This window comes from Gambusia affinis, linkage group LG04 (genome assembly GCF_019740435.1).
Source record: "Gambusia affinis linkage group LG04, SWU_Gaff_1.0, whole genome shotgun sequence".
Lineage (NCBI taxonomy): Eukaryota > Metazoa > Chordata > Actinopteri > Cyprinodontiformes > Poeciliidae > Gambusia > Gambusia affinis.
Genome location: NC_057871.1, coordinates 7,358,397 through 7,385,471, shown reverse-complemented (window position 1 = coordinate 7,385,471; position 27,075 = coordinate 7,358,397). Strand labels below are relative to the sequence as shown.

At 35.4% G+C, this 27,075-nt stretch overlaps 3 protein-coding genes across 27 annotated transcripts in view; 2 read left to right on the top strand and 1 right to left on the bottom strand.

Annotated features, from left to right (window-relative positions):
- LOC122829384 (mucin-5AC-like) overlaps positions 1–3,594 on the top strand; it is a 29,200-nt gene extending 25,606 nt beyond the window's left edge. For 24 of the 25 annotated variants that reach the window (XM_044113887.1, XM_044113889.1, XM_044113888.1 and 21 more), the window contains 7 exons: positions 520–584; positions 803–951; positions 1,257–1,316; positions 2,015–2,199; positions 2,378–2,439; positions 2,543–2,685; positions 2,901–3,594. In XM_044113887.1, the coding sequence (XP_043969822.1) occupies positions 520–584; positions 803–951; positions 1,257–1,316; positions 2,015–2,199; positions 2,378–2,439; positions 2,543–2,685; positions 2,901–2,992 (756 nt within the window). In that variant the 3' untranslated portion in view covers positions 2,993–3,594. The remainder of the gene's footprint in view (positions 1–519; positions 585–802; positions 952–1,256; positions 1,317–2,014; positions 2,200–2,377; positions 2,440–2,542; positions 2,686–2,900) is intronic. The other variant, XM_044113882.1, reaches the window with a different exon arrangement.
- Positions 3,595–5,108: 1,514 nt separating this feature from the next.
- Positions 5,109–11,296, top strand: LOC122829386 (5-hydroxytryptamine receptor 4). Its single transcript, XM_044113911.1, has 3 exons — positions 5,109–7,480; positions 8,149–8,211; positions 9,250–11,296. The coding sequence occupies exon 3, from the start codon at positions 9,263–9,265 to the stop codon at positions 10,319–10,321; it is 1,059 nt and encodes a 352-aa protein (XP_043969846.1). The 5' UTR covers positions 5,109–7,480; positions 8,149–8,211; positions 9,250–9,262; the 3' UTR covers positions 10,322–11,296.
- A 2,069-nt stretch (positions 11,297–13,365) lies between these two features.
- adra1d (adrenoceptor alpha 1D) lies at positions 13,366–26,359 on the bottom strand. Its single transcript, XM_044113910.1, has 2 exons — positions 24,939–26,359; positions 13,366–14,293 (listed from the first exon to the last, which is right to left on the bottom strand). Exons 1-2 carry the CDS (start codon positions 25,930–25,932, stop codon positions 13,743–13,745), a joined length of 1,545 nt encoding a protein of 514 aa, XP_043969845.1. The 5' UTR covers positions 25,933–26,359; the 3' UTR covers positions 13,366–13,742.
- Positions 26,360–27,075: the final 716 nt, after the last annotated feature.

Here is a 27,075-nt window from a genome sequence, read left to right as displayed (position 1 = left end):
TATTGTTTATAATTGCTTGTCATATCATATGATTCATGGCATTACAATGATTTAAGCTTTAAAAGATCAGCATTCCAAGAGATTGCAACACTAAATAAACCCTGTGTGCCATTTTTGCAAAACTCCAGGGTGTATATATATATATATATATATATATATATATATATATATAGATAGATAGATAGATAGATAGATAGATAGATAGATAGATAGATAGATAGATAGATAGATAGATGTGTGTGTATTAGTATCATTGAAGACACATGCTTGACAGAAATTTATGTACATTAGTTATGGTGTAAGTTTTTTCTCTATTATTAATCTAGAAAATGTGCGCCTTTCACAGAAACTAAATTACCACTGTATTATATACCAGGAGGGTTTCAAAATATTTTTAAATTGCAATTAAAAACCATGTAAAGAAAAAATGTAATTAAACTATGCAAAATGTTAGACTTACACATATTGTGAAATGTTATTTATCTATTTATGTTTTTTTTCTCCTAAATCTCTGAACAGCTTGATGGAGTCTATTCTAGAAGATTTGGGCGTAGATTCCTTAAAACTCTCATCAAAGCCTTCAGGTATATATAAGAATAAATAAGAATTCAGGTACAAATTTAGGTGCTTGAAATAAGACATTGCAAGCACCTGAATTTTTAAAAGCAGCAAAATTATAACTTTGCTTTGACTTACAGCAAAGTTGTAATTTCATGATACAAGCACTTGTTGATATTATCTTCATGGTATAAATTACAAAATAGATATTAAGTATGTGAAAAATGTTTAATTTCTGTTGCAGACAAGGATCAGTTGTAGTTGACTCTGAGCTGGTTTTCAATAATGAGACAGCACTACCAAATGCCAGTGATGTTGTGGAAACTTTAAAGAATGCAAGCACCAGCCCAGGTTTTAACCTGACCGTCAACGCAACTGGTATTTTTGCAGAAGGTAAAGCTTATTTTCAAAATGTTGAAACTGCTAAACTTGTGTTTCTTTCTTAAATGTAAATATAAATGCTTTGTTCTATAAGCCAAAGGCTTATACAACAAATTTACATTTCTCTTTTTATTTTTTGAAATAAAAAATCAGTATTAGAAGAATTCCAATTTTGGTATTGATCACATCCATGCTCTCATCTAAGCTCCACCTGAAAGATTAGAAGAAGGGGGAAAATATTTAGAAAAAAAATCAAACATTACCAATAACTATTAGCAGAGTCACTGATGTGTAATTTATTTTCTTTTACCTTTTAGTTGTAACACCAACTCCAGTCCCAACTACAGCTACAACAGCGACAACGACTGCTGTAACAGGTATTTTCATAGAACATTTGAAAACAATCATTATGTGTTTTTTTTACCAGACCATGTTAATTTGAAAACAATCATTATTAAATTGAGCTATGAATGCAATGTCTGAATACTTATAGTATTTTCGGTGTTTCACATTATTCTTTTGCACAAACCCATAAACATTCATGAACAAGTAAACTTGATTTTGAAGTCTTAAAGACTTAATTTTTTTGTGATAATAATAATAATAATAATAATAATAATAATAATAATAATAATAATAATAATAATAATAATAATAATAACAATTATTATAATTATAATTATAATAATTATAACAACATCTGGGGGCTGCACAGTGGTGCAGTTAGTAGAGCTGTTGCCTTGCAGCAAGAAGGTTCTGGGTTCGATTCCCGGCCCGGGGTCTTCCTGCATGGAGTTTGCATGTTCTCCCTGTGCATGTGTGGGTAATTCATCACCGGACAGTCACCATATTGCATTCATATTACTCCTCCATAACAAAGAGAAACTTCACCAGAAGTTAGCATGACTTTACTAAATAGAAAACCAGTAGCATTGAATCCAATTAGTCTACATTAGATAATTCATTCTCTTTTTTTCCTGCATTTATTTTTTGCCCTTTGGCTTTATCTAGGTTACTGTAAATTTGCCCTGTCAATGAATAACTGTTACTAATTTTACAACTTCTACTGTAAAAGCAGGAACCCCAGCAGTAACTACACCAACTACGATAGCAATTACAACTGCAGCACCCACAGGCCCTCCAACTGCCACTGAGGGATTTCTTTTTATGATATTTGGTCTCAACCAAACATTTACATCAGAATTGGCCGACATCACTTCAACAGCTTTTCAAGAACTGGCTTCAACTGTGGTCAAGGAGGTAATTTAACTTTACATTGTAACCACTTTGCGTAAAAAGACTGCCAAAATTTAATAAATTAGAATGTATTTAAAGATCTTTTAAGAAAATGCTAGAATATAAGGGGAACAACTATTACTGCAAAAGTAGCACATTTACTTGGTGCCAGTGCGAATTTAACATTTTCATTTTCTTTCAGATTAACAGAATTTGCCTTGGCCTCTTCACTGGTTACAGTCGTTCACGCGTCAATTCCTTCAAGTAAGACTATATTACTGTCACTGTCAATATTTTATTGATGTTTTGTCATTAGGTTGCTTTTTAAGGTGCTATAATTAGATTTTTTTTGTTTGTTCTCTTTAAGGAGTGGATCTGTAATTGCCAACATGAGTCTAGTGTTCAGAGACAAATCTGTTCTTCCTGAATTAAACAATGCTCTGTCACTGCTGCAAAAGGAGCTTCTTAATTCTAACACACTGGGTTATATAAATGGCAGCTTGGTTTTAGGTAAGTTACAAGAGATGCAGACATTGAAGTACAATAAAGAGTTAATATTAAAATTACAAAGTGTAATGCTAAACAAAAATATTACCAATAAAAAAGTTAAACACAATTACACACACATGCATTCTTTCAAGTCATATGTGGAATTTGTAATACAATTCTAAAGAAGTTTCTCACTAATATATTTAATTCTGTTTTTAATATTTTCAAATCAACAGCATCGGGCGGTCCTCCTCAACCCACAATGGGAAGTTTGACTTTCTTTTCGCTCATCATGCTGGCTGTGGCACAGATGCTGATCAACTCATAGTACCTGAAGCAAGTGCATTGTCATTTGTTGCAAGCAGGCATGCCGTAATGCTTAAGTTTGACATAACACATGCACACTGTGAAAGTTACCAAATGTGGTAAAAAGATGTGTCCTGTGGGTCAAAGATTGAGAAAGCAAATTGGCATGTCCTATTTAATTTACTAATCAACTTATGTATGTTTTTTTTTTTTTAAATACATATTTCTTTCATTTTATTGAGTAATAGCTTTTATGTAAACATACAAACGTCTAAATTATCATGGGTGATATATGTCTTGATAAATGTAATTCATGAGTCAGCAAAATACATTATGTTATTTAAATCCATATTGCCCCTAAAGAATCTCAATGTGGTCAGTGTAGTATGTTGTATAATCTTATACGAGTGGAAAAATTAGTTTATTATCAAGATTATGTAATTTAAACTACTGTATTGTATAAGTTATTTGATAGTAGACTGTAATGTCCTGACAATTATCTGTGGTAAGTAATAAATAAGTAACTTTTAATGATTCCTGTTGAATATTTTATGTATGTTTGCAAAATGCAAAAGATTAATTCTACTATGGATCAAAAATATAATTAAAGATTACCTTTAAAGACCTGTGTTGGCATTATTTTATTTTACTTTGTTTTAGATTTACATTGACATTGTAAATCATGGCTTTTTTACAGACTTATGAGAATTTAACTATTATAAAGTTTATATTTTTGATCAAATTTGTTACAGATAGTTGAAAACAGAATAATACATACTAATAAAAAGACATTGCTTTTTGACGCAGTGTAATGTTGAAAATATTTTCGCCTTTAAGTTGTGTAGGATTATCAAGATAATTTATAGTTTTTACATGCCAGATTAATCAGAATTTTTTATATAATTTGTTTTACTTCATATTCATTAAGGTTGCTCTTCCTTTAAACCAGTTGAACAAGTGATAATGATGTAATGGCATTGTAAGTTTTTGATTAAGACGATTTGAATTAAATTTGAATTATCTATGGAGATAAGCACAACTCTAAGGGAGAATTGTGAAATTCCTCAATGAATCCATCCCTTGATAAAATGCTTAGATATTTAAATTTTCTCCATTTATTTGGCCAAACTGTTTTATTCAAGTGTAAACACAACTGCAATGATGAGTGCTGTGCTCCAGATATCTACGTTTTGATTCAAAATTAGCACATCAACCAAAGACCAAAAGCAAAAGGCTTTAAGATGCTTTCTGCAGAGTGTCCTTTACTGTTATCAGCACTGTAACAAGCAATGTACCAATATGAACTGAAAGCCCACTCTGAAAGGAATTACTTTAAAGGCAAAACAAAAAAGCCCAAAACAGTTTGGAAATGAAGTTGTGAAAAAAGATCTTGACTAACTTGTCCTATGGTCTGATGAAGGCAAAATTTAATTATAATTTTCAGAAGAGTGAAGTTAAAGTGAATTGAGCTGCCTTTACAACGTTACTCAGGAAACAAGAAATTGATTGATTGATTGATTGATTGATTGATTGATTGATTGATTGATTGATTGATTGATTGATTGATTGATTGATTGATTGATTGATTGATTGATTGATTGATTGATTGAAACAGTAATCGTGATTGATTAGGCAATTGAAATTGCATAATTGTGCACAATTTGTTTTACTCTATCTAAAGAGTTTCAGTATTCATTAGCAAAAAGGCTGGATTTCTAGTCACACCAGTATGTAGTAAGTTGGACATACCAGCAGAGGGCTGCCTTCTACCAAACATGATGGATATTTTTGCACAGATTTTTTCAAGTTAGGTATAACGTCTGTAAGAACAGTTAAACTTAAGTTAAGATTTAAACTTTATTCAATTCTGAGCATCTAATAACTGCATGTTATGTTTTTTTATCTTGATTAATTAAATTGATTTTATTCAAACCAATTTTTATTGGTTGCCTTTTTTTATTTTCCAACCACAAAAACCTGGTGCTACACTACAGAGCTACCTAACGGACATGGGGATTTTTTTATTTTTATTTTTTATTTTTTTTGTACCTTGCAAAACTTTGCATTCCCTTGTAATAAGCAAATACACCCTGATCTATTCTGTATACAGTCACAAATGTCAGTTTAAAATTTAAAATATAAACACATTTAAAGAGTCTCAGTGAAGACATGTTTTTATATTCTTAACCCATCGGTGCAATAAATTAACTGAAAATCGATTTATTCACTGTTTATGTATATGTGTGTGTGTAAAGTTGAAATGGAACTACACATGAAAACGGTCCTTTATTAATCATTCAGACTACCAACACAAAAAGACACAATCAAAACTGTCAATTGACTTCATTACCCCTTGAAAATAACTCAGAAATAGTCCGAATAGTTTGGATGTATTTTTTCCTTTCTTTCCTTCTTACGGAAAGTTTCTATTTATCTCTAAGAAGGGGTGGAAAGAGATGGAATCTATTGGACCCATCAAAAGCAAACAATTTTATAGGCTTGCAACTGCCTTGTTTTTTTTGTTTGTTTGTTTTTTGTCCAATACTGAAACTAGCACAATATTTACTTCTAGTGGATTTTACATGCAACGGTCCGTATACTGCATGCAAATAGGTTGCCTAATTTCTTTTAATTATTAGGATTAGCTTAAAGAAAGGTCTCTCTCAACCAGCAACAGTCACAGGAAACATGCAAAATATACATAAACCAATCCAGGCTTCTCAAAAAATGCTATGTTGTTTCATTTTGTTCAAGGTGCAAAATATAACTTTAATAAAAAATATGTTTTTTTTTCATAGTTGTTAAAGCTGTCACCATGTCGTGATAGTTTGCTATGAGACAGATAATCTCCTCCACTTCCTCCATGAGCAACTATTGCTGTCTAAAATAAAGCACCGTACCAACCAAAAACAACCAATCAGAACCAGGAGGAGGGTCTTAGAGCTGTCAATCAACCTTATTCCTTCACTGCTAAAAGTGCTAATGGCAGAGAACCAACTTATATTTACAGGAAAACCTCCTGTTGTTGAGATAGGATAGTGTTGGACGCTGACAAACAGGGTCAAATGAAATAATATGAGCTTCCATGTCTGCTATGGTTTTTTTGTGCACACATTTATGTTTAATAACCTCACAAGGTATTTATAATGACATGAGTAATCATATGAGGTAGGTCACCTTATTTGCTGTCTATTGAATTCAACAACGCACTAGAATCAATATGATCTCATTTCAGGAACACATATGCACCATGCTGCCTTGCCTGTAGAGCACACTTGTTCTACTCATATGAATGACCGGTTTATTAATACAAAAAATTAGCTATTGAGACTTTTATTCAAGCCCTGATTAAAAATTCCCCTATGTTTAATTAGAATATATTTGCCACACTTGAAAAGCGGTTGTCACTGGCTGAGGCCCAGGAGCTCAACAGGATTGTTTTAGGTCCATTGAACCCTGGCGCACATGAAAAGGATGACAAGAGCTGTTTGGCAGTGTGTAAAAATTTGCACCTATGAAAAAAATACCTCAGAATTGTTTTCAGATATTCCCATAAGACCTCAGTTTATGGTTTTAGAAATATTCTGAGATTTTGCTGTGAAATGCTGGAGGAAGTTATTAGAGCTGAAGCAAAATTTAGCAAAAGTAAAACTCAGATGTTTACTTTTCATTTGGTTACCAAAAAACACGTTCATCTCTTAGCAACAGATTAACAACAAAACATAAGATTTTTTTCTGCTCTTTAAATACTACTTAACCCTTTAACTGCCGGTACCCCGATTGACCCATTGACCTGCATGTGACAGAATTTGGGGTGACAGTTAAAGGGTTAACTTAAACTACTACTTAACAAGAATTGTGCATTTGGTGAATTTGGCAGAAAAGTGATTTTTTTTTTCTTTGTCATTGGTAGTAAATGTAAACAAACATTCAACACAAAAGCAAAAATCTGATTTATACTTTCTGGCAGTTTGTTACCAGAAAAAAGTAAAATCAGATGTTTACTTCATAGCACTTGGTTACCAGAAACACACTCATCTCTTACCAACAAATTAACAACAAATATTGTAAAAAAAAAAACGTGAAATTTCTTGGGGTTTTTTGTCATTAGTGATAAATATATCATAAAACATATGTACTTGTCTGTACTACGTTTTCCACCAAGTTTGTGTCTCTGTAGTTCTAACTGGAAGCTCTGCCCTCCTCTGTAGGATCTTAGTGTTTCGGATCTCTGTAGATCTCTACATTTCAGCCCTCATCAGTGTTCTGTTGCTATGGTAACTAATCCTATGAAAACTGTCATGTGTGAGTGAGACACTGCGGGGGAGACAGAATTCTATTTCTGTTTTGACTCTGACACAAAACAGTGAACAGTTAGAATTTTGATTTTAATTTGGCTCTTTTTCGCTAATTACATCGCCATGGTTTCCTGAAAGGCCAACAGAAGTATTAGCCCGCATACGTAGACCCAGCTGTTTTGATACACAGGGGTGCACGAGCCGCATTAACGGTGAGAAGAAGCAACAGTTATTTTGAGGTGTAGAGTAATGTGCCTTCCATACATTGCATGGTGGCATTGAATGAAGCAAGGCATTTCAATGCTCTCCTATGCTTTGCTATGGGAGTCCCCAATAATTTGGAAGTGGAAAAGTTGCAAAATTAAATAATTGTCGTTGTAAACCACAATTAACTTGTTCGAAAAACAATAGAAAGTTTTCATGTATTTGGTCCTACTTTCAGTGGCAGTGCCATCTTTTACAATACATATAGCAAATTATCAAAGTATTTTGTGTTGTAAATATTTGTGAATAAGTCCCAAAGTTAATTTAAAATGGCATTTGTTATTGTTATTCTCTTCTGTGTGAATTAGTTTTCTTAAAAGCAACTGTATTTCTAAGCTAAAATTTTAAATTCCCCTATGATTAACAACTTTATTAATAATACTGTCTAATTTAGTTCTAAGCTTGGATACTACACTGTTTTTTCAACATACAACAAATAACTGACTGTTTCATCGGAGCATTTAAAATTCTAAGTCCTTCATTTCTATAATAATTTGAATTGATTTGGCAAGGGAGTTGTTGGCAGAGTATATTTTGTCAAGGTAGTTATTGTTGCATGAATTCATCAAAACCCACCTCCCACCTCTCCCATCTCTGTCATCTGGATGAAACAAAGGGTGATAGAGCATTTTACTATGGAACAGACATGAGGGCAGACGATCATCTCTCCTCCGTTTAGGTGAGTTACTTTAGATCACAACCTAATGCAAACAATGTATATATAAATTAGCTTGTGATTGCTATTCTTAGTACCATTGATTAAGAGGAGGCATATAACTATTTTAATTGATGCTTGAAACATGTTTGTATAGTCTATTCTTGTTTCTGTCAGCATCATGCATAAGCTGTTTCTACAATAATCCACAACAAGTACTAATGTAGCCAAGACATAAAAATAGATATTGTAAACTATTTATATATAGTTTTAATTTCCAGAAGCAAATAGCAAAATGTTTAATCAAATATTACCTTTTTAAAATATCTTAGGCACTTATATGTTTTGCAAAGCAATTTGCAAGGGAGGAAAAACAATGATGCTTTGCTTAGTGACTGTAAAATGCTTGAATCATATTAAGTAGAAAACTTTGTGATTAAAAAAAAACAATGCTATTCATGCATTGAGCTGTGACTGTCATTCATGCAGATATGTCAATAGGATTCAGCATTAAGAGAAATAGTTAAAGTTTACATAGACCTGAAAAAAAAGTGTATTCACACAGAGATCAGGGTCAGAGGACAACTTTATATACACAATGTCAGTAAATGATAAAATCCGAGCTCTTTCCACCAACTGAAAAACCAAAATGTATTTTGTCCGAATACTCGAATATTACATAAAACTAATAAAAAGGAGTCTTGCACAAAAATGCCAGCCTATTGATTAGTATGTCTTAGTACAGCACATTTGCACCGAATACTCGGCCAGAGGTCTTTTTGCAGGTATTACTGCATCAGTGGAGCGTTACATGGAGGCGATCATTATATGGCTCTGCAGAGGTGTTAGGAAGCCCAGGTTGCTTTAATATTGGCCTTAAGCTCATCTGCTTTGTTGTCTCTGTTTTTTCTCATCTTCCTCATAATAGTACTACATAGATACTTTATGGAGTTTATGTCAATATGAGGCCAAAGCCCATATTTTGGCTAATGCAAAATAAAAATTCTTTGAAGGTATTTTTTATGTGTTTCTGGATTCACATTTGAATGTGTGTTTTGACAGGTTTGAGCAGACCATGGAGAACAGCAGCCTGGCATGGCATGGAAATGATAACACTTCTCTTCCTATTGAACTACCATCATGCGCCACACTGAGGAGCCAGATCTCACGGATTTTCCTGTATGCCTTCCTCTCAGTTGGCACAGGCTGCACGGTTGTGGGAAACTTCTTGGTTGTCTTGTCTATTTCCTACTTTAAACAGCTACAGTCTCCAACAAATTATTTTGTTCTGTCCCTTGCAGTGGCTGACTGCCTTGTCGGGCTGCTAGTGATGCCTTTTAGCATGATTCGAACTGTGGAGGGATGTTGGTACTTTGGTTCTCTTTTTTGTAGGCTTCACTCCAGCCTAGATGTCATGCTGTGTACTGCCTCTATATTCCATCTCAGCTGCATTGCCTTTGATAGGTATTATGCAGTCTGCAATCCCCTGGTTTACTCCCTAAAGATGTCCAACAGTCATGTAGCTCTCCTCATTGCTATTTGTTGGACTGTTCCTATGCTCATTTCATTTGGCCCCATAATGCTAGATCTTCATGTTGCTGATGTTGACATCTTTATTCCTTCAGACTTGTGCGTGTTCTTGGTCAGCCGAGTTTATGCTGTCATGGCCTCTTTGGTAGCCTTTTACTTGCCTATGGCTATTATGCTTGTGGCATACTGGAAGATCTTCAAAGCTGCAAAGCGACAGGCCAAGCAGATTAGTGCCATGGAAAGCCAAATGGCTGCTGGAGTGGGCAAAGACTCAAGCAAGAAAAAAAGACACCGCAGCACTATGAAGAGGGAAGGAAAGGCCGCAAAAACTTTAGGTATCATAATGGGAGTTTTCCTTATCTTCTGGATGCCTTTCTTCACTGTCAACATTGTGGATCCGTTCATTGAGTACACCACCGAAGGGGTTGTTTGGGATGTTTTTCTCTGGTTGGGATATATAAACTCATCTTTAAATCCCTTCCTGTATGGATTTTTCAATCGCTGTTTTCGTAGGGCGTTCCTCATGTTTCTCAGCTGCAAGGTGTGTCTACCTGGAATATCGTCTGGAATGGAGTTGTCGCATTCTAAGAAAGAGAAAAACTAATGTAAAGAGTCATTGTGAAATTAAGGTATCTGTATATGTTTTATATAGTTATAAAAACCTCAAGTAAGAGCAAGACTTTTGGGTGATAATATTAAATTAAACTCCAGTACACTAGCCAGACCCCAGAGACGACAGCAGTCCCAGCCTGGCCACCCCTATAAAAAATGTCTATGACACCACTAGGTAGATGCTACATAACCCTTAAAAATTTTAAATAAACTTTAATGAAAGTTCTTCCATTGAAAACAATTAGTCTCAAAAACAAACCTTTCAAAGAACAGGCTTCAAATGTGAACAGTAAAAAGCTTTTGTGTTTCTTTTGGTTTCAGTTGGTCATGCTTACCATTGCACATATTGAGCAATGGTAATGACAGTGATCACAATGTCATAAGCTACAGATAATGTTTATGGTGAACATTTTTTATTATTTTGTCTGATATTAAATGTAAATGCTTTCAATATTGTTCTATGTTTGTAAAATGTTTGCGTATTTTATCTTTGGTTTATAGACTAATGTAAATGAACAGTGCCATGTTTTACTAAATCCAATTTAAGATGATAAAGTTTCTATTCCGTTCTGTTCTATTTTAGTTTGCAGCAGTGAGTATTTTATGGCACTGGTATGATTCTGAATGAAAAATACAATTCAGTTTGTTTTTGGCTAGGATTAAGATTTTTCATAAAAATTACATATTATTCTGTGAAAACAAACAATGTATTGTTGGTTTTGTAGTTCATAAGCATGGTGTGCTTATTTACACCATGCTGTACCATTGACCTATGGATCAACAGAAAGCTATGTGAGGGTATAAACAAGCATTAACTGGCTTGAAACTTGATATTACTAAATGATTAAGGTAAACAGAAGACATAAAACTGATGTTTGAAGCATAAACTACATATGACTATGTAACAACAAATTTTCTTATAATGATAGCCAAGTTATTATCTAGATACGTCAAACAAACCTGTAAAAAATAGCCGGCGCACTGCTTCTAGTTACCCTACGCAGTCAGTTCACATCAGAACCTAAAGAGCAACTCAGAGTGTGGTGTAAAAAAAAAAAGAGAAAGTCCTAATTTATCTATTTGTTTATTTATTTATTGTGTTCTAAGGACAGCTTTTGTTTATTTTTCAAATGTTTTAAATTAATACACAAGATACATGTACGTTCTAAACATACTGACTAAAATTAATAGTAATTAATGGAACATTATTTTTGATGTTTATTGAGGATTTTAAAGATGGTACTCGGCAAAATGCAATGTCCGTTACTGGTTTCGTAATTGATGTGTATGATGTGTTTATGATATTTTTATGTTTTCATGATGTAAACACTTTGAACTGCCTTGTTGCTATACAAATAAACTTGATTGACTTATTTTAAAAAAGCCTGTCTAATTTATTTCAAGCTATCCAAAACAGGAATGTGGTCTTGTGTGATGCTACATGTACATCTGCTGACAGCATATAAATATTGAAAGCATAATTCACTTTATGCCTAATACTGCATGCAGTAAGGTAGTCAGTGAAAAAAATTGGCTTTCGAAAACATAACTTGAAGGTCTGTGTTCTTCTGCATAATGCCTCCTAATGTAAATTGTAGCTTAATCCCAGATACTGATTGCCCAGATTGCACTGCAAATTAGTCCTTCTCAAAATAGTCAGCCACCAGCTGCAGTCTGTTTATTAACGTAGAGCCTTACTCAGAGTCATCGTTAAAACAGGATCAAAGCTGTCAGTTCACAATTAGGAGTCTGGGCAGGCTGTCACTTTGGCTGCCTCTGATGCTTCATGTAACTGCAAGCTGTGAAAGTGGAATCAACATATGGCGGTGGATGACTTTTCTAACACGAGTTGGTAAAAAGCTTTGAAAAGTTTTTTCTTTCCCCTGTTTATTTATTTTTTCCAGGAATTAGTGAGTAAATATAAGAAAAACTTATATTTACTTATATAGGAGATGTTTCTAAAAGCGTATCCTGATACTGGCTGTGTCAAGATTTTCTTACCTTTCTCTATCCTCTGTCTTTTCTCTGAATTTTGAGCAAATACCGGCAATCTGGATTGTGTAGTGGGGTCTGCTACCAACAGATGTCATCAGATCCCATCAGATGGAGGTCCAGCAAATTTGTTGGCTGAATAAACGCCACATACTCCTTAATGTGTTCTCCAAAACCCCTCTAAAAGGTTTCATGAATACAAATCTTATTGGAAAGTAGTTAAGTGAATGGATAAAGGGTGCAGTGGTTGCACACAGATAAACACAGTGGAAGTTCTAGCAGAAAGGCCAGCTGACACAGCCCTTCCTTCCATGGCTCCTAACCCCCCTTGTTTATGGAAAGTCCTAGAAATCGAGTAGTAACATTTTATTTTTACATTTGATGACTATTCTTAATTATCACTAACTATTGTTTTATTTCTGTGCTGACATTTGTTGTTTACACGATCATAATAAAGATTCTCATTAAAACGGTGAAATAGCTCTTTAGTTTAGAATAAAACGGCAACCTGTTGAACCATATAAAGTGTGTAGAGATAGTACATTTAATTTGTTGCTTTTAAAGATGATTTATAGAACATACAAAGCATAGCCTTTAATCAAAAAATATATATGAATGGTGTTATAGAGAAAAAGGTCCAAATCGAACAATGACATTTTCTAAATGCAGTGGGTTCATTTAACAGTGTGTTCTTTTGTCAAGCATAAAAATATTTTTCTCAAATGTTTTTTTTTTTCTCAAATATTTTTTTTTCCCTTTTATTTTGCTTTATGTCTGACAAAAACATTACATTACAAAACACAAAGAAGCACATTTATTTCACATTTGCGATCACTTGACAGGGCAAATTACATTTTGATGTACATATTTGTATCAGATTGCCCTACAAATGCAACAGAAGATAAACTTTATAAACGTTTTGGAAGGAATATAATATTTCTGATATATTACACTCCAAAGTTTGAATCAACAATAAAAAATGCACTTTTGACTTTTATGCTTGCAATTAAAAGATTTTTGTTCCTCCTATTTCTTTTTTTTTTATCATAGATGTCACAGTTGCATTATACACATCACCAGTTGCCTAATAATTAACACAAGGAGGCTGTCAGAAATATAATTTAACAAAATACATCAACACAGATTAACCCACGTTATGGGCTGAGGAACATGAACGTGTGTTAAAATGACAAAATATAAATCCAGGGACTCAAAACTGTACTTTTTATCCACATCATGTACATAAACACGACTTGAAATGAAACAAAGATTAAGTCCAGTTTGTGCTGGTGTCATGTCATTACTCTTAGTTTTGCCGTTCTTTGTGTTTTCCGACCATAGATGTATGCTCCATCACAGTGTCTGGAGAGAAGAAGCAGCATGGTTCTTTGAAAATAGCTAAAAGTGTCCTCAGAGGCTCTCTAAATGTCAGTCTCTTTAAGGCCATAACACTCTGCCAAATCGTAGAACTGAAAACTGCTCTGCTCACAGGAATTGTAAATCCCCATAGAGACTGTTTCCACTGTTTCAGTCTCCCCCAGGGCCGGTGGGGTACCTTTTCCTGTTCCTCCTTTGATTTTATTGGAGAGATCGTTCACTTTTTCTTTGAATTGGAAGGAGGACTTTTGCAGGGGTGAAAAAAGACTCAATTTCTTTAACCCCAGGGAGCAATGTTTCCTCTTGTGTATCAACGACCTTCCACAAGATTCGTGCATTGGATAGCCAGCAGCGTAGTCCCTCATCTGATCCCTGGTCATTCCCTTCACAGCTGTTCTCCACCTCTGGTCATAGAAGCGGCGCAGGACCCTCCTCTTTTGGTGACATTGGCATCTGAGGAGCCGAGTGAACGCCCGCTGGAACTCTTTGCTGGAGCAGGGGTAGATCACTGGGTTGATGCAGCTGTTGAAGTATCCCAGCCAAAAGATAAACTTAAACACAGATTCCGATGGTTTCAGTGCTGGGAAAAAAGAACCTGAAAAACAGATGCAGACAAAAAGAAATATGAGTTTTGTAGCAAAATCTTTGCAAAGTAAGAAAATTCTTACTTTTTTTTTTTTTTTTCCTGAAGTAGCATCTTTTAAAAGCATTCCCACCCACAAAGTGTCTTTACATTTGGCACAAATGTCGATATATTATAATATATATATAATGTCGAGTTTGGTAAAAGGCCAACACAAAGTAACCGATGGTTGTTAACTGGAGGGGAAAATCTCATTCACACTTATAATCTTGAATAAAATTTTATTAAACTAATACACAGATTCTATGCTTCTACTTAGCCGTACTTCTACTTATTTACACCCTTTTTTGAGGAAGAATAGAAGCTACAGTTTAAGCCTGAATATAATTATGAAGTGTCTGGCCCTGTAGCAGCATAAAATGAGCATGCAATTTGTTTTTGGTGTTTGAATTAAACCAAGAGGACCAGAATAACAAGAAATACATAAAAACTTGATTGTTCACGTAATATATCTCTTTATTAATCTAAATTGTAGTATTTCCTTTATTTAAATTACATGTTAAATTTATGTTAGAGTGAAAATTATTTTCCTGTGCAGCTTCTTTAATCAACCTTTCTTGTCTTACATCTTGGGGATATGCTAGAATTTATAAAGAAGCTTATTATTTTGTGCTAAAAATACTTTAATGAAATGTACTCAAATTAAAATACATGTGGAAATTCAATGAGGTATCCAGACATGAAACTTGGCACTAAATCCCCATGCACAGTAGGCATGACATGTATTTTTAAAAGCTCAAAATAAAGTACGGTAGTCAGTCAATCAAAAATGTTAGTCCACTTGCAGGTTTTTTACCCATTTTATTGGAGCCAAAGTGAAAGAGTTAAATCTTCCTACATAACTTTGGAGCATGAGCATGCCTAGCTCTCATGCCCTTGCAAGCTTCCTGACCCACATGCAGAAATCACTCAGATACTCAGCATGCAAAACGGCAAGTAGCTTATAAAACGGTGTGGGAAAGTGCATATGCAGTGGATAATCCAGGTTTCCTTTCAGGGCAGCGTCCATCGTGGACAGAAAAGATGTTAGATGGAACATGGACTGGGTTATACTGCCGGCTGAATCATATCTTTTGGTTGTGCAAAACCTCTGAGGAAAGAAAGGTTTTTCTAGGAGAGCATCGGAACTGAGCATCGGAAAGTGGGCAGACAGGGAACCCAGAAAAGGAGTGAAGCTGTGAAAGACGGTCAACAACATTAATATTTGATCTCTAGGATCAATTGGAATGCATGTGTGATAGAATTTTTTTTTTTTTTCTAAAGTGCCTTTAGATGACATTTGTTGTAAATTGGTGCTGTGTTCTTTGAAAGCTCCAGAGATTTGTGAGAGCTGTGGTTCTCAACGCCGGCTCGCTGCCTCCCATCTCCTACATGTTTTAGATATGTCCGTTCAAATGATTGCATGGCTGTGTCCTTGAGGACCGGAGTTGGGAGCCACTGTGTTAGAGAATGTTAGTGAGCAAGCAATATCAAGACCAATAAACAGCTGAAAGCTCAAAGAGAAATTTCAATCAAGTTACGAACATCCCAAGTTTGAACATTTCATTGAGTACTTTGTGGTGCAACATCTTAAAATGTTAAGAACATGGCACAAATGTAAACTTGCCAAAACATGGCCATCCACTGAAATTTTTGGAAGAGGGTTGAAAAGATAGTTGGGAAAAATTTAGGGAATGCAGCAAACTAGGAAGAAAAGTGAACACTGCATGTCACAGTAAACACACCATCCCCACAATGAAACAAAGGAATGTTTACATTAAGCTGAGGGATTGTTTCTTTTGAGCAGGACAGTGAATATGTTCAGATTTGATGGAACAATGCATGGGTAAAAATACAAGTTAATTATTTTAGTAATTTACTAACCAATAACATATTATGTTACATTGCGTAGTTAAAATACAGGCCAACATCCAAGTCCAAACTCTGCAGATGCTTATCCATGCAATTTGTCTGAAGTGGAACTCTTTAGGATTCAATGGAAAAGTCTATTAAAATCTGCAAAACCCTATAGTTACCAAGATACAAGGAAATGACTTTGAATTTGAATGCACACCGCACTTTTCAGACATTTATTTGTAATTATTTTGTATCATTTGTTTCCCACTGCAAAATAATGTATCACCTTACATTGTTCTATCAACAAAATAGAAAACAAAAAAATATATATATTTTTTTATATTTTTGCAAGGCACTATGATATCACTGCAACACTTTCTTGACCATAAGTGATTCTATTTTGGGTCACCATACTTTCAGAGTGTTATGAGGTTGTAGTTTGGGGCTCTCTGTTGTCCAGAGATCGGTTTTCAAACTAAAACATTTCTTTTTTTGTAAAAAAAAAAAAAAAAAATAGCTTTCTTACTAAAGGGTTGTTGATGTTTGTAGCATTCTGTAAACTCCACTCTTTCGTCCTTTTTTTCTAAAAAGAAAAAAAAAGGTGCTGCAAATAATTTGTGCTGTACAAAGAAGTATTTAAAATTTTGAGCTGAACAACACCTTGAGCACAACACAAAAAACCAGTGTTGTTTCTTTCTAAAATCTGGTTTTGCTGTAAAATACTGTATTTTCTTGAATGTTTTGTTTCTGATTGCTTACTGTTCTCCCACCTATCCTGACAACCCTCCATTCTAGGCTTTATATGTCACACAGAACTGAACAACAACACAGTGGCTGTTTGGCAGCATGCTAATGTCAAGCCGAGAAGTTCAATTGTCTTATGTGTAAATGCCGTCTATGTAATTTTCACAGTGATGGTCTCATGCTGTTCTGATATCATCTACTGACAACACACTGTGTACCAACAAATGCAAAGAGGATGGATGTCATCTACTGAACCATAAAATGCAGCCTACAAGAGGAGGGTTTTTTTTACAGGACTGTTATTTATATCTCACTTTCAACTTTGACAAGAAATATTCACCAAGTCAGATCTGCTCCCTTAATATGAATAGAGCTATTGAGGGATTTTTTTTTTACGCAGATTTTTCTTAATAAAATGACGTCACCTTCAAGGCAGACGGCACATGATTCACCACTCTGACGCAAGGCCAAGCACCATGACAACAGGTTGATCTTTTTTCCCCACTTTGCTTATTTACTGCCTGTCTACTTGTTTACGTTTTTGTTTTTGTTTTTGTTTTTTATGTCTGCAAGGCGACTGCCCTTTTTGAATCCTATCTTACTTTGGTGTTTCAGTACGTACACAGATTTACATTTTAAGACAAACTGTGAATGCAAGCAAAACCTGAGGACTTTTGATTAAATACTGAATCGCACCCAGGAGTCTGGAGATCTGTCATGATTCTCAGGAAAGTTTTTGTGATGACTCTTTTTATGTGAGCAGAGATAATCTTTAACAGCTCTCTGGTGCAACGCTTTGGGAGTTATCTCTTTCAGATTTAAAATTTGAGGCACATGTTTTTTTTTTTGTTTTGTTTTTTTTTTTTACCCTTCAAATCTTGGTCTCAAGTCGTCACCAGGTACTTTGCTTGAATTCAGTGAATGGATGCCACTATCTTTACCTTACTGTCTACAAATATATTGTAAAAGAACAATGCTACTGAACTACAGAGCAATTTATGTTATCACACTGCAACAAATCAGAATATTTTTAATACCATTCTATGGACTGAATACTTGCAATTGTAAAGTTTCTACATGTAAACACCTTTGGAAAAAAATTAAGAGACCCCTTAAAATGATCAGTTTCTCTAATTTTACTTTTTATATGTAAAGGTTTGAGTAAAATGAACTTGTTATTTTATTCTATGAACTATGACAAGATGCAAAAATCTCGTATTTATTTGCAGAAAATGAGAAATGGTCAAAATCACAAAAAAGAAGCAGTGCTTTCAACCTCAAATAATGCAAAGAAAACAAGTTTATATTCATTTAGAAACTCATGTTTCTAATGTTTTACTAATGCTAATGTTTTAACTCAGAAAGAGTCCAGAAATCAATATTTAGTGGAATAACCAGGAGGTTTTCAATGGGGTTCAATGCAGTGGGCTCTTTATTTTTTCTAGAGCTCCATATTGGTAGTTATTCAGATCAGTTTTAGCTTAGAGGCATGGGAGCTTCATGTATCAATGCATTGCAGGGTTTTTGTTGTTTTGAAGGAACAAGACATGTCAGAAAAGCCATGGTTCTGGGGGAAGTTGAAGCCTTAATAATAAAAGTAAATTGAAAAAAATATAATGCCACTTAATTTACAGACCTGAGTTCAACATTGAGGCTACACATAAACCTTATATACACCAGAGTCGTGTTAAGACCAAAGACTCAGATTGATATTTCATCTATGTAAAACTGACTGGTCTAATGCTGTTCAAGGCTTAAACTTCTCAGAAGAATCACAAAAACCCATTTAAACCATGGAAAAATGCCAGGAATCATAAATTAAAAGTTAGATTTCACTCAACATAAACTAATTTTATTACAATTTTGATACTACAGCTGTTTCAATGTGTGGAAAAATAGTGTATTTTTATTTATTTTATAGGTAACAACTGAAAGAAAAATTGTGTATTTACATATTTGTGTAGTGGAAGGATGGAAACAATATTTCATATATATTAAGTCTGAAGTGTTCTTAAAAGTTATGCAGGCTGAGGACTGACAACCAAACAGTCTCCTAATGTCAACACAGACAATGTCCAGGTGACTGTGGTGATATTGGGAGAGTGTAAAATGTCAGTTGTTCAGAGTGAATCATATTTGTCAATCATAATGACTCATACAGCAACAGTGTCTCAGTGGTCAAGTTGCTCCTAACAGATGGCGCAGCACTGGTAGTACGTCTCAGCGGCAGATGAGAAATTGTATTTAATTTGTTTTTGTTTTTTTTAGGTGATTAATGTTATTGCACTGAAATAAAACAATGAGTGATTTATTCTTGGGCCCACTTCCACGGTTTCTGTTATCAAACAGTCCAAGTTTAGACTTTTGATTTTTAAAAAAAGTTCTCATCTGTCACATCTGCACACGCAAAGTCAGCATGCTGTAAGATATGTGTAGACTAGAGCATTTTCAAGAATTCACCTCAAGCACAGAGGCAAGGTGGCATGTCTACTTAGTGCCACTGTTCAACTCAATGTAAGTACTTTGCTGCCCTCTGGTAGCAGAGTTACACCAAATAATGCCGAAGTTCACTAAAAGCCTATTAAGTATCAAAATATGCTGCGTTTGTTCTTTACAGATTTATTTATCTGTTTACTAAAATATATATGACTAAACTACGGAGCCCTCTAAGGGACATGGGGAATTGTTTTTTAGGTTTCCTTCCAAAACTTTTGCGAGGCAACACAATAGGTTTTGCGTTCTCTTGCAATAATGTACTAATCACCACATCCGGCATAATTGAATACTGTAAGCCTTTCTTGCGGTGGCCATTGTACTTTCTGCTACTATATAAGGTTTTCTTAAAGTTTTTTAGTCATTTTAAACTTTAAATATTTCTTTAATATTTATGTTTATTTTTTATTTTCATTAATGTTTTTCTTATTTTCAATCATTTTTCTCCTCTGGCCATTCTCCTTTCTGTGAGACAGTGGAAATTAAAGTGTGTGTGTGTGTGTGGGTGCGTGTGTGGGCGTGTGTGTGTGTGTGCATGTGTGAATAAACTTGCCTTGCCTTGTATACTATAAGCAAATTGTCTGTCACAAGTGAGCCCAGTGATAAAGCTCATGTTGTTGAATATCTTGTTTTAAATTTACAGGAATCCTGTAAATAAGATCATAAACAATTCAAGGAAGGAGGTACCATTTTCTTTTGGTTGCTTGCTTTTTTTTTTCTTTTTAGAAATGTATACAAGACATCATGAAGCACAACCACTGTACAAACATTTACTGTACATACACAGTAACTGTTTCTAGAGATTACAATCCCACAGGTACTCGAGTCTGAAAAGCCTTATATTTTATAAAGTAAACTGCTTTACAAGCTCTGGGGTTTGCATCATGTGATGTCGTCATGAGGCTGTGCAAAAATCCTATTTATCGATGATAAAAAAATTTTATATTAGATCACAAAAATAGTCAATATTTTGGTGAATTGTTACAGTTTAATTTGTCAAGATGCATGGTCTTTTAAATGATAGCTTTTTTTTAAAGGCAAATCATACATATTTGTGCAGTGGAAATATGTATGATTTCTCTGCATTTTTTAGTAACTCTTTGTCTAAAGCACTTACATTTTAAAGATAAGTATTATCAGAGCTAAACTGTATGATTTAAAGAAGAGACAGACTGGTACGTCTTCATTTGCATCATCGCAGACAGAAGACCCCGTTGGCCCAGAGTGCTAAAATTACACCTCTGTCTCTCTGTAAAAGATTACTCATTAATGATTATCTCCTCAATCGACCAAAATCAGTGTGTCTGACTGAGTATGTGCAAGCAAGATCCTCCATAATCATCAATCAGTCACTTAGCAGTCAGCCCACAGAGAGGGATAAGATGGTACGTCATTAATCCCTGTGGGGATGTTATGTTTTGAAATAAACCCTGAGAGGAAGTCGGCGTACCACCCTGCACTGAACAACGTCTGTGGCAAAAGATCTGCTGAACAGATGGTTTTAACCAAGACTGATTATTTTTAAAAAATGTATTTACCCTTATTTCACCAAGAAAATCCAATGAATATTTAAAAAAAAATTTGCAAGAGAATCCTAGCAAAGACTGGCAATGGCTTGAAGAGTTCATTTCATTTCAGCTCGAAGGGTTTTATGCTTTACAAACTAACTGCAAAATAATATTCCCCTATAACTGATTAATGAAGCCTATTAGAAGCTATTAAGGCTCATAAGGAATCAGTTATTTCAACAACAGAGATTATATTAAACTTATTTGTTTTTTATCACAAATTTAATGTTTGAGAACTTAAATGTGCTTCATAAGACAAATGGATTAAACATTTAAGTCCTGTTATTAAAGACTAGAGTGTTTGGTTGCTGTGGTAATTGTAATAAGGCTCATTTATGTGTTTACACATCTATAATCACAAGAAATAATTAACTCTATAACACTTTGCATAGATATACACTTGCCATTTTCTCTCCTATTGAATAAATTATGTAATCAGTGGCAGCAGCTTCTGCTTTTGCATAATTTTCTGTCTTTGCTGAACAGCTCTAAAGTAAGAATAGAGTGAGATATCAAAAGACTTGATGGGATGCTTGGGATTTGTTCAAAATGGCTTTTACAATCAAACAAACACATTGATCAAACTTCAGTTCGATTTCCTTCAGAGGCATGTTTTCAGCCTTTTGCAATGACAGGCGACAGATTGTTACTCTGCCGTTGTGCTATCACACTTCACAAAGGTCATTCGTGTAGTACTGAAGAGAGACATTTCAAACTACTTGTCTTCAAAGTTTTCATCAGAAAATTATAGAAAAATCAAAGAAAACATTTTACTCTCACAGAAAATGTTGATAGTTGCACCAGTTGTACACACATCCTTATATTTCTATGCAAACTGAGGACTTTGTTTTGACTTTCATAGTGACTGTATTTATGCCAAACCCAAGCACTTTCCTCTTTCCACTTTCCAAAAATGACCTCCCTTTTTTGCAACATATTGCAAAAGTGGCCCTCTATGTGTTACATAGCACAAGTACACGCACACACACACACACGCAGACACGCACACACACACCCACACACACACACACAAAATATGAAGGAAACCCGTCAGTAAGCAGGGTTTTAGTTCAAGGATAGTTTCTTCATTTGTGCTGAATGTGTCTACTGCCTCTGCAGTGGTCAAGAGCATTTGTACAATCAACAATAGGAAATTGGTTTTTAACAAGCAAAACTGAAAAAAAAATATCATGAAAAAATCTATAGCTCAATGAATAGTTGCTTTTTTCCCATCTGTTTATTTATTTTTTATTCTGACGGCAACACCAGGTTTGTCTTCAGAAAATGCTAATAATGTTCCCAATTTCAAAAAAATGCTAAAGGCCAGACAAATCTTAACAAAAAATTCAAATAGAAATGATGAAGAATGATCAAGTACAACTCAAACTGGAAGGGAATGTAACTGTGATGAACAGTGGCCTCCAAATTGAATTCTGCCTACAGCCTCATGGAAATTTCAACTAGTTTCAACAAGATTCAGTCAGAAAACCACTGCATTTATTACATATTATCAGACTTTTGTTCTTTTTTTAATTAAAAAGTGAAAGTATTTGTAAAATCAAACAATATTCCATACACAACTTATTCCTCTCCCCATCCAGACGTGCAACATGGCAAAATCTATATTCATGTTTTACCAAACTTTTCAAGAAAGTTTAAGAACCCTGTTTTAAAAGCAGGAAGTGCCATTTAATATGAAGAGTTTTCCATGACTTTTCTGCCTTTAAATATATGAAATCAACCCTCTATAAATATTATTAACATGGCTGTTGCAGCCCTTTGGCCTTAGAAGCATTTAGTTTCATTACTGAAGAAGGCCAGTCTATTGGCTTCTCCCTCAAGCAAGTTATATTAGTCTTCTCATAAGTTCTACAGACTCAGAATAATTATGGGCATGAATTATGATGTATTGGTATCTTTCTATCCAATTTGTTTCCTCCAAATATTTGACAACATCATTGTGAGACTATATATCCTTAATATTTTTAAACTGGTTTTATGTAAAAAAATAAATAAATAAAGTCTAAATGAATATGCAATAAATTTGGCGTTCAAATGATGCAGGAGTCATGTCTTTGCTGCTCCATTTATAATTACGATAAATGCTTGATTTTAATGAAAATAATGAAATAATCTTTTGTGGCCTTTTTCAGGGTTTTTAGTGCTCCCCCGAAATACCCTTTTTGCTTGGTTTTATTTTACCAGAGACCGTACCTTACATGTTTCTATGGTTAATTTAGAATTACTCACTGACTAATTATGATACGGGCTGCACAGTGGCGCAGTTGGTAGAACTGTTGCTTTGCAGCAAGAAGGTCCTGGGTTCAATTCCCAGCCTGGGTCTTTCTGCATGGAGTTTGCATGTTCTCCCTGTGTATGCATTGGTTCTCTCCGGGTTCTCCGGTTTCCTCCCATAGTCCAAAAACATGACTGTCAGGTTAATTGGTCTCTCCACATTCTCCCTAGGTGTGAGTGTGTGTGTGAATGGTTGTGTGTCCTGTATGTCTCTGTTGCCCTGCGACAGACGGGCGACCTGTCCAGGGTGACCCCGCCTCTCGCCCGGAACACAGCTGGAGATAGGCACCAGCAACCCTCCCGATCCCATTAGGGACAAGGGTGAACAGAAAATGGATGGATGGATGGATGGATAATTACGATACTGCACTTTCAGCTAAATCAGTAGTAGAAAATGCTTAATCACTCTAAATGTGGCAAATACATCAATTATTAATAGTGAACATCCATTGTTAATATGAGAAATATCTTATCTCATCGGCAAATAGTATTCACCTTTGCAGAGCTTTGTATTATTTTTTTTTTTCAGATTTAGTCACATTTAAGTAATGAACTTCAGTGGATTGTAGTGAGATTTTGTTTGACAGGTCAACAACAACAACAACAACAAAAATAATGATTGTGAAATGGAAAGATAATTATACATGGTTTAAAGATGTTTTAAAAACTTAGAATCTGAAAAGTGGTACGTCTGTTTGTTTCTGGGTCCCTTTAACGTGATACCCCTAAATAAAACTATGCACAAACAAATTTCTTCAGAAGCTATCAAATCAGCAAAATTAGTCAGTCTTTGTGTAATTTAGCCTTAAAGACAGCTGCCCTATAAAGGACTTAGTGAACAAAGAATCACAAACACCAAGAAATATAACTGACATGTAAGGGAGAATGTTGTGGAAAAGTTTATAGCAAAATTAGGTTATAAAAGATCATTTCAAGATTTTTTCAGAGGATTGTTTTAATATCTATCATATAAAAAAGCAAAGAGTACAACACAGCTGCAAATCTAACAAGACACGGAGCAAGCTGCGCAAGGAGTGCATTAATGATGGAAGAATACTGCACATTGTCTTGGACATGCCATTATCAAGGTGTGGTGGCAGCGTCATGCTATGGCAAGGTAGTCAGTGTTGATGGAAAGATGCAGGAAGTCAATAATAATACTGGTAGAAACCTTGTTAGAGGCGGCAAAATGTTTGAGACTGGGGTAGAGGTTCACCTAAAAGCAGGAAAATGCTCTAATTTTCCTGCTTGAAAGAAAATATGAACAAATTACTAAAACTTAAAACAAGACTTACAAATTTTTGTTCACAGACTATTTTCCTCCAATCTAATCAAACTAACCATATGGTATTTGTCAAGGAGAAATGGGGAAAAAAGTCCTGTCTATCAGAGTAAAGCTGTAGGCTAATTGATGCAAAAAGTGTTTCTACTCTGGGCAAAGCAGAAAAGTCATGCATTACACACTTTAAAGATTTTTTGGAGTGCTGGGGGACAAATGGAGCAATTTGTTGTTTAGACTTGACATAGAAAATGTTTAAACACCTCTGCAAAGAATTACGAGTCTGGAGTAACACAACACACGTATGGCTTGGAAGGCTTCAGTAATCGAAGAGCTGCTGGATAAAACGCGTTTAAGAAGCAATAATAAATCTTCAACATACCTAACGGCAGAAAGAAGAAGAAAGGCAGCCAGCAGAGGATGAACATTCCAACCACGATGGCCAGAGTTTTGGCAGCCTTTTTCTCCCGGGAGAACTTCATGAGCCGCACAGATAGGGAACTTCTGAACGGATGAGCCTTACTGTTCTTGGAGCTGGCAGAGCGCGCGTCCTCCAGCACGCTGCGGCAGTGGATCCGCAGCACAACTTCTGCGGACTTGTTTCTCTCCCTTTTGACTCCCGCTTCGAGACTCTTGGTGGTCCTGCGGGCCACTATGTATACCTGAAAATACATGATCAGGATGACCATGAGCGGGAGGTAAAAGGAGAAGAGGGAGGAGAAGAGCGCGTAACCCGGCTCCTCTGTGATCCCGCACACGGTCTCATGCTCGGGCGGAGGTTCCTTCCATCCCAGAAGGGGGCCCACGGAGATCACCGTGGAGGACACCCAGACAAGCACCAGGATAACAACTGCCCTCCGCTCGGTCATAATGCTCGGGTATTTCAGACAGTATTTTACTCCGATGTATCGGTCTATGGAGATGATGCAGAGGCTTAGGATGGAGGCGGTGCAGCAGAGCACATCCACAGCTGCCCAGATGTTGCAGAAAACCCGGCCGAACACCCAGCATCCCAGCACTTCTAGGGATGCGGAGAAGGGCAGCACGATGATGCTCAGCAGCAGGTCTGCCATTGCTAAATTGACGATGAAGAAGTTTGTGATGTTCTGCAAGTGTTTGTTGCACACTACGGACAGGATGACCAAAATATTCCCGACGATGGCCACCAGAATGAAAACGGCGAGGAAGATTCCGGTGCCGACGACCTGCGGGTCCATGGTGAAGTTACCGCATTTAGTGACGTTGTCGTCGGGAAAGATGCGCTCCAGAGCGGACACGTTGAACGTTTCAAAATACAGCCCATAGTTGCTTTTATTCCTCAAGTTAGAGTCAGTCATTTTTCGCCATAAAGAGAAGTTTAGTATAAGTTTTCTCATGAAAACATCATTGTCTCATGAGAATCATAAACACAGACCAACACTTCACAAAAAAATAAAAAGATGCTTGTTCAGAAAACAAAAATCAAATCACATTTTCTGAAAATGATATTGGAGTTCTTCTGCGGTGTATTTGAGAAAAGAAGGAACTGAATGTGCACTTAGGTCCATTTCAGCTTTCTTCCTCCAAACGATGGTTTCCCCACTGCTGGCATCCTCTCAACTGAGTGAGAGCTGGTACAGCGCGTCTGAACCTGCAGCTCCACCCACACCACGACTCCCGGTACAGTCTTCACAAGAAAGCGATTATACACGTTCACCAAGATCTGCACTTTGTAAGTGATATATCTCTGACTGTCTTTACTTTATGCACTGCAGAAAGGAATTCTGCAGAGTAGTACATTTTAGCTCTTAAAATAATTTTAACTTTAACCAACTATTTAGCTCATTTGTCATTGGTGTTTGGTAGTTGCTGAACAAGAAATACGTTTTTAAGGGGTGTAATGAATCTTACCTAACCATTTCAACTCTGCATTCCCAGAATAAGACAACATGGATAAGCAGCATTCAATTTTTATGCTCCACAAATCTGGAACAAACTTATATAAACTACAAAGATGCTGAAACACCAAGTTTATTGAAATTAAGACTAAAAACCCACCTGTTTAGATTTGGCTTTGGAGCACTGATTAATTCCAGTTGTCCTTACAATATTTAATAGTGATTACTCTTTATGGTGGTTTTTGATAAAATGTAATGGTTGCTGCTTTTTTGCTGTACCAAACAAAATTAGGTACTGCATTATGGTTTTATCATGGAAAACACTTTTAACTGGCTTGTTGCTAAAATGTGCTACAAACTTGACTTGCATGTGACTGCTTCAGGCACATTGCTTACTGCAGCCCTAATTTTAAACACCAGATGGCGCTGCAGAGGAAATTTGCTTGCATTCATCAATTGGTAGCAGAAGAAGAAACTAAGCACTTTCCTCATCCAACTGTAAGTACACCTTGACCCTCTGACTTTTACCTTTAGCAACAGTTTTTGCTATTAATATCAACTTTCGGTGTAAATTCAAAAATGAGTATGTCTGTAAAAACTCAGTCCTGCTGCTTTTTCTGTTTGGCAAGTTTTATAAGGTGT